The 8,470-nt window shown below is 26.5% G+C and overlaps 1 protein-coding gene across 1 annotated transcript; it reads right to left on the bottom strand.

The window, feature by feature from the left end:
- Window positions 1-155: 155 nt before the first annotated feature.
- LOC111616037 (spectrin alpha chain, non-erythrocytic 1-like) lies at window positions 156-5,875 on the bottom strand. Its single transcript, XM_023357474.1, has 16 exons — window positions 5,855-5,875; window positions 5,648-5,769; window positions 5,460-5,520; window positions 5,184-5,285; window positions 4,238-4,426; window positions 4,079-4,156; window positions 3,739-4,002; window positions 3,365-3,649; window positions 2,094-2,219; window positions 1,882-2,012; window positions 1,480-1,666; window positions 1,203-1,403; window positions 1,033-1,128; window positions 813-947; window positions 555-737; window positions 156-438 (listed from the first exon to the last, which is right to left on the bottom strand). The coding sequence occupies exons 2-16, from the start codon at window positions 5,740-5,742 to the stop codon at window positions 214-216; spliced, it is 2,358 nt and encodes a 785-aa protein (XP_023213242.1). The 5' UTR covers window positions 5,743-5,769; window positions 5,855-5,875; the 3' UTR covers window positions 156-213.
- Window positions 5,876-8,470: the final 2,595 nt, after the last annotated feature.

The following is an 8,470-nucleotide window of genomic DNA, read 5'->3' as shown; positions in this document are numbered from 1 at the left end:
CAATCTACAAACTATGAATATAAATTTTTAATAAATATATTATTAATTCTGATATAAAAAATGTATTTAATACTGTATTTTATATATAATTTTTTAAAATTTACAAGAATCAAGAACTGCCAATATTAATTGTAATGAATGTATTTCTTAGAAAAATAGTTTTCAAATATAAGAAGATTATTTTAAAAACGATGAAGGATATATAAAGTAAAATTAATGTGAATTAAAGTCAAAACTTTTACATACTTCTTGTCGAGAATGGCTGCATTCTTTCAGTTCTTCCCACATATGTAATATTTCTGCATTTTTAGCTTTAATTTTTTCTATCTCTGGGTGATTTTCATTTATAAGAGATAAAGCAGTTGTTTTTACAGATGTAACTCTATCTTCATTTGAATCTAAACTTGTTAAAAATGCTTCAAATTTTTGAATCAATATCTGAAATTAAATACAATAAATTTTTATAATTTTTGCAACAGAATATTTCTCTGTAATATTATACATGCCTTAATGATTATTGTAATGAAATTAATATTAGAATTTTTTAATCTTACTTCGACATGCTCGACATCCTTTCCGTAGTCTTCCGAGCTGGCAATCGACATCTGTTCTTGTATCCAAGTAGCTACTTCATCTGCATCTCTTATAAATATAAAAAACTGTTTACTTTCTTGTAATCTTTTGTTTCTTTCTTCTGAAAGTGTTTTCATTGTTTGGTAACAAGCTTCTATTTCTGCCTATAATGTAAGAATCCTTTTTTATAGTTTTTGAAAATCAAACATATAAAAATGTTGGTTCGCATCAATGTTTACCTGCTTTTCTTTTATATTTTCGCTATCAAAATGGCCTCGTTCAATTAAACCTTGACTTAATTTTCCTAATCTTATAATATTGTTATTGAAATTTTCAATATCTCTTTCTAAAACATCCAATTTTTTCAATAAAGACTGAAAAATTAGAAAAGTATTTTAATGTTATTTTTTAGTTTTTTTATATTAATATAATTTTGAAAATCATATTTATAAACAATACTTGAACAGAAGCTTCATCTTTTCCACAATCAACACTTGTGAGAAATGGTTTTTTCTCTTTCATCCAAGCATCGACTTCACTGACTTCAGAATAAAACTTGAAATAATAAAATGATAATTTTATACATAAACATATATTTATACTACAAGAAACATTAACTAATTATATACCATTTGTGATTCTACAGCATCCAGTAATCTAAGCCTTCGAACACTAGATAAATCTTTCAACTGCTGGAAAGAAGACTGAAATTCTTGTAGTTTAGCTTCTACTTCTGTAGATGCAAAATGTCCATTCCTTATCATCTGACGACCCTTGCTGACTACCGTAGCAATTAATGGCTCGTGAGTATGAATTTCAGCTTCTAATACCTTAAATGAATAAATAATAAAAGGTTGTTATAAATTAAATAAATAACAATTAACATATCAATGTAATTGTACTTACTTGATGTTTTTTCTGCAAATTCTGAACAGATATTAAATTATTTCCAAGATCTGTAGACGATGCTAATGGCTCTTTTTCATTAATCCATGAAAGTTCATCTTCGATATCTCTATAAAACTGTTGCAATAATAAAGCATCTTCTAAATTTTCTCTACGAATCTGACCTGGTTCATGAAGTGTTTGATACCTGATAAGAGGTCAATATAATCTTTATATATTTATCATTCAGTATTATCAAAAGCTAGCTTTTTTAGAAATATATTTAAAATAATTCTTCAATATGCAATAGAAAATATCTGCAGGAGTTTATATCTCTTATTAGAGCTAATTTATTAAAGATGTCTGCAAAATTCTTTATGTAGATTAGATTTTTATTATTATTAATAATCATAATCTAAATACCTTTTTACAATATTTGAAGCTCTTTCTTCAATTTCCTCTTTCATAAAATGATTACTATTGTGAAAACTAGCTGCTAAGTCTTTCACCTGTTCAATACTTTCTGCATGATTATTAATATCCACTTCTAAAAGCTAAAATAAAATTCATATATTTCTAATACATTCAAAATATGTGAAATCTTCAGAGTTTTTTAAAAAATTATTTATCCTAACTTGATGTTTCTTTAATAAATTCTGCACAGAAGTCAGATTCTTCCCGTGATCTTCGGACTGCAATTGAGTTTCGACTTCGTCCATCCAGGCATCTATATCTTCTAACATCCGACTAAATTGAAGAGCCTTTTAAATAAATAAATTTATTTATTTGATATTTTGGGAAAACATAAAACTGAATCTATTATATAATTAAAATAATTTAGAAAAACAAATTTAGATAAAAGATAACTTGGTTTATTTACTGATAAATAAAATCTGCAACAAGACAAGAATATGAAATTATACTTTCAATATATTTCTAATCTACAGCATGGTAGGCAACAGGGAACCACCATGCATTTGTATCTCCCCAAGATTTGATTGACAGATGATTTCAAAAGAACTGTCCATCATCTGCAACCCTCTGTAAAGAGGATGCCATGGAATAGAATAGAATATTCCTTATAAAAAGAATATTTTAAAGTTTTAATAAATTCATTTTTTTTCAAATTTATCAAGGTGTGGTGACTTAAAAATAATTTCACTACTTTTCAATTTCACATGGAAAACTAATACACTTTGTAATGTTGCTATTCAATGTACTGTACATATCAATAAAAATCAAATATTTAATTCTTATTATTTTTTAAAAACTAGATAAAAAGTTCAGGTAAGGAGGAAAAAATCTTATTTCAATGTAGTTGTATTGATTTAATATTTATTATATCTGAATCTTTTTGATGAGTTAAACTCAGCATTGTCAAAGTAGTAGACCTAAAATCAACTTTTTGCTTAAGTCAGTATTACTGAACAAACCAGTTCTCAAAGCCAACCACTGCCATATGTTATCAGGCAAATTAATAGCTATTATATTAATACAGCATTTAATTAGCTCGATAGCACATGGAAGTGGTTGGCTTTGGTAATACAATGTATCTGGTTTTAGTAGAAATGTTCTGTCAGATCCATGTAATCTTTGAATCTTGTTTTATATGGCAATTTGAAGTAACTTGGCCTAAATGTGTTTCTAAAGACAATGTAATTTCTCATACTGATGACATGAAGACTTACCAAAACATTGCATTTAAGAACTCAGCAATTATGTTTAAATGTTAGAATGAAATTGTAAATAAAATTACACTTCTTAATATAATAGATGTCTTCTGTAACATAAAAATCAAAAGAAAAAATAATAAACAATACTTTTTATGCAATAAAGTATCTACAGTAAATTTAAATTGGTAATAAATAAAAATTTTAAAAATTTCTTTATAATTTTATTTCAGTACCTGATAGGCATCTTGTAAACGTTCTTTTTTTAGAGCTGCTTGATCCAATAATTGTCTCCACAACAACTCCAATTCTTGAAGCTGAGTTTGAATTTCAACAGATGCAAAATGACCAGTTCCTATCAACTTCTCTCCTTCATTAGAAACTGCATCAATTCTTCCTTTATTGGCTGCTAATTCTGCTTCGAATGCTGCATGCTTTTGTATTTTGCTCAGTAAATTTGTTGAATCACGATATGATTCATCTAAGGCAACCTGCATTTTTTCGTGTATCCATCCAACAACCTAAATTTACACATTATATTGATTTGAATTAATAAAAACTATATTAAAAAAAAAGGTTTTTATTTTAAACATAAATTACTAAATCATACTTCATAGATATTCCTGAGAAATTGTTGTAATTGTTTTGATTCTTTTAGTTTCTTCTGTCGAATCATGGCATTTTCCTTGAGGCGATCTCGGCGTTGACATATTGCCTGGCATCTGGTCTGTATAGAACTACTGTCGTAATGTTTATTTGCGATTAATTCGGTTGCAAATTTTTCAAGTTGATCTATCTTTTCTCTCTGGGCACTCATTGTTTTTTCAAAGTTATCATGTTTACGAATCAGAGCTTCTACACTTGACATTGAATCCTAAAATTTGTTTAAAAAAATAATTAAAGATAAAAATACCAATAGACTTCAAATTAAAATTTATTTTTCAACTTACTCCCAAATCTTCATTATTAAGAAAAGCTTCTTTACTAGCCAACCAGGAATCTGCTTGTTCTGCTTGTTCTTTGAACATCTTAAAAATATATCAAATATCTTAAAATTATCTTTTTATTATTGAAAATGAATTAAGTATAGAAAACAAATTAATGCATACCTGAAATTCGTAGCATTGTGATAATATTTGTCGACGTTCTTCCCAGGCTTGAATTAACATGCGTCGTAGCTCTTCTAAATGTTGAACGTTTATCTTTAATGTCTCAGAAGCACTGTGTTTCTGCTGTATTAAACGATGACCAAAGTCTTTTAAAGAAGAAAAAGCTTCTTGTCTACCATCTATTTCAGCCTAAAAGATAAAATTTAGTATTTGGGTGATTTTTATATCATAAATATTATTGGCTTATTTATTAATAAGAATAAAGTGAAATATGCCCAAAAAGTGTATTTTAATCAAATATAAAAGATATATAGAATAAAATTTTCAATAAGACCATTATAATTTTTTTTCTGGTAAAGGCCAGTTTCCATTTGCACAGAACTGTTACAATAAAAATCCACAAGAATGTATCTGACCATTCAAATTACTTTGTATTGATAGTTTTTTTAATAAATGCTGCTGTTAAATATAACCTGATAAACAATAGGTACTCAACAATACTCTTGTAAATTTATCCCAGACATCTTTTAAACTAAAACTACATCAATAAGAATCAATGGATAGATTTTCCAGAATCTACTGTATAAGCAATTTAGTTTATAGTTATAAACCTCTAAAAAAAAACTGCATTTAGGTGAAGAATTTAACTTATGTATTTTTCAAAGTATTGAAATTCTCTCTATAATTTTTATCTTTACATAAATCCTCAAAAAAAAATTAAAAATGGTATTTATTAATGAAATAATTACAAGAAAGCAAATATACATAAAATTATATAAGAAAAACAGAAATAAATTAAAATTTAATATTCCACACTTAGAGATATATAATTTACTACTAGATAATTTAATTTCATATATGTATATAATTTAGGCTGATGAAATTTCAACAGAAAATGTCAAATTTTGATCAAGAATATGGTCAATTAAAATAAATATCAATTTACTTTTCGCTCTCGATGTAGTTGTAAGAGAGACTGAGCTTCTGCAATGTTGTTTGCGAGGTCGGCAGATGTCATTCGTTCGATCATATCATTCACCCAACATTCCTATTTTAAATAATAAATAACTTTTAATTTAATGACATAAAAATATTTTATTTAACAAAAATAATGAAGCTTTTTTCTTTCTAATTTATGATGATTTATTATAAACAAATTTACTAAGTTAAAAAGATCACAAATTATTTTAATAGTAATGAAAGTAGTAATAAATTTTCTTACTAATTCTTTGGAATCTGAAAGGAATTTATGTAGTGTATACGAACTAGCCAAACGCTGTTTCCTGCAAAAAATACAAATTATAAATGTGTATATAATGTATGCAATATATAATCATGAATTATTTTTTTTAGAAATTCAATAAAAAGATCTTGTTCTTATGAATTTTCTTGTTAATATCAACATTATACCTATTAAGACAAAGATTTGTTAGTTGTCTCCAGTTATCTTGTAGTTCAGACACTTTTACTCGAGTCGAAGCAGCCATATCCGGATACTTTTGCATTAAATGACGGGCTTCTGAATCATGTTCCTGTTAAATAAGAACTCGGTTATATAATTTTGTTAACGGGTAAAAATCATTATATTTAACAAATAAATGAATTAAAGATACAAACCCTTAATTTTGATTCAATTGCAGTCATATCACGTTCAATTGCTTCTTGTTTTCGTTGTAAAGTTTCAACAGCTTGTAAATCTTTACCTTCATCCTCAACAGATAACGAAAGAGACTGAAATTAAAAGTTTTCTATTAATTAATTTCATCAGCATTACAGTAATTATTACAAAATAATGATTCAAAATCCAATTTTTTTTTTATTATATTCTAATTTGGCACACAACATATTGTTTGAATTTTTAATTACAATATACAGGATAGTGCAGAAAAAATAATCTCAGTCTGAGTCTCTGGTGCTTGTGTATTGTTTGGAATGAATGAACTGCATCAGTTGAATGTAACATTGTGTTGAGTGAATGTTGATATCCTGTATTATGCAAATCCACAATACAAGAACTGAGCAACATCAGCTTCATGACTGCTGCCATTGATGCCACTATGTTATAGTGGATGTTCCTAAACACAATTTAATGTGTGACAGGTGACCACTTTAAAATATTCTATGATGAAGATACCAGCAGTTTGCACAATATTATGAGCGAACTGTGATATTACTTTACATTAATAGTACATAAATTTAACTTACTAATACTTTATAGATGATTATTTCTATAATTCAGGCTTAATTTACCATACAAGTGAATGTGTCAAAAACTGTTCCAAAAGTATAATAGATTTATATCATATTTTATATTTATTAAAGAATATTGATGATGATATCAAAAATGTAGTTTAATAATGTAATATACAGTGTAAAAATCTAGATAAGACATCCTTTAAGAAAATTCAACTGTGTCTAACTTAAAAAGATTTTTTAAAATTCTTTTATAGAAAAAATAACACATTTATATTTTACAGGATGTCCAGAAAAGTTATGTCACCTCCTGTTTTTGTAAAGATTTGGAATATATTAATTTATTGCATACACAAAAGAAAATGTCATAAAACAATTGATATCTTCCCCCTGAAAGTAACACCCATAACAAAACAAATAACATAATAAATAACAAATATATGACAGAACATAATTATGAGTTACAGCAGAGTCTGATAAGGTACCAAGCTGACTTAGATATTTTTCATGTGAAGATAAGAGCATTTTGTTTTCTCACACCAGATTATCACTGCATTTTTCAACTCTTCAGTTATCTGGTAGTGCTGCTGACTGACTGACTTCTTGATAAAGCTCCTTAAGGCATTGTAAAGTTGGAACTGGGAAAGAATATTTCATCGGCATCCATCTGTTTGGGAATAGTTTATCTAAGCATCCATGGCTTCATGATGAGAGTATTTTCTCTTCCGAAACTAGATTATCTCATCAAAACGTCTTGGCAAACTTGAAGCAGTAGCAGCTCTGCCTGGAACACATCTTATACTTTACTTATCCAGAACATTAGTATGGGCTTCATCATGATCATTATGAATTTCATACTGATGTTCTTGATAAGTAAAGTATAAGATATATTCTGGCATATTATAAAATAAATTATAAGAAAAGTAACCAAAAAATTACTTTTAGTAGTCATAACATATTCAAAAGAAAATTCATTTTTGATAAATTTACAAGAATGAAATGTATCAAAAATGAATTTTTTTTATAAGATATTATGATTATTAAATTTATTTACCTATCAATACAAGATCCAATACCATATACAGTTTATTTTCAATACATAAATCATTGTGTATATTTAAAGAATATATTGTTTCATTATAAAAGTCAAAATGAATTATAGAAATAGTAATTCTGTAATAACAAAAACATTTCCAAAAATGCTTTTTTATGGAACAAAAATAGAATAAAGGGCATGCAAGTATCATGAAATATTGAATAGAGAAATAGTATATTGTTAAAAAATAACTTGTAAATTTTAAATAACTGTTTTTTTAAAGAAAATATTAAAATGCTTGAGATAAGCAAGAAGTGAGGAAGCTTTTTGTAATCAGAAAGCTACATCCCATTTTAGAGAGGTCTCATAAGGCTGGATGTTGTATAACAAACTGCACAAGTGTATAGTGAATCTATACACTTGTGCAGTACCAAAAAATGTATACTTGTATATAATTTTTAGATGTTTTAATTGAAAAGAAGATGGAACATATGTTTTCATAACTGATAAGTTTAATTTTACTATAATGAATTTCATCATGCTGCTCTAGAAACTATGAAAGTCATAGAATGTTTATCCCACAGATGAGAAACTTATGTTTTACTCTGTACGAAAGCATTTTTAGAAAAACAAATAAACTGAAATAATACTATATACTTAACAACCTTTTCATTGATTCTATCATTAGTATCGTCAACATCACGATTGAATGCATGAACTTCTAAGGCTCCTGCCAAATGCTTACGATATTCTTCGAGTGCCCCTTGTAAACCTCTCCATCTAAAAAGTATATTTTTATCAATATATAAACAAAACAAAACAAAATATATCAAACTGTAATATCTGGAAACTTTTATATTTATTTACTTGTGAAATAAATAGTTAAACAAGTTTATCAATAGAAATAGATATTATATTATATTGTAATTCCTAACTAATAAAGTTATTATGAAATTAATTAGTAGTTTAATTTATTGTTTAGCATATAAAATTTTATATAATAT

Source organism: Centruroides sculpturatus, unplaced genomic scaffold (assembly GCF_000671375.1).
Source record: "Centruroides sculpturatus isolate CEXI.00-Female unplaced genomic scaffold, Cexi_2.0 scaffold2917, whole genome shotgun sequence".
NCBI lineage: Eukaryota > Metazoa > Arthropoda > Arachnida > Scorpiones > Buthidae > Centruroides > Centruroides sculpturatus.
Note: the sequence above shows the minus strand (reverse complement) of the source record. Positions and strands in the feature narration are given on the sequence as shown.

Excerpts from the sequence above, each read along its gene's own strand:
- LOC111616037 (XM_023357474.1), bottom strand. The coding sequence starts at position 5,742 with ATGCAAAAGTATCCGGATATGGCTGCTTCGACTCGAGTAAAAGTGTCT. Across the intron at positions 4,427-5,183 it reads AACTACATCGAGAGCGAAAA|GCTGAAATAGATGGTAGACA; the intron begins GTAAATTGATAT and ends TTTATCTTTTAG. Across the intron at positions 4,003-4,078 it reads TTAATAATGAAGATTTGGGA|GATTCAATGTCAAGTGTAGA; the intron begins GTAAGTTGAAAA and ends AACAAATTTTAG.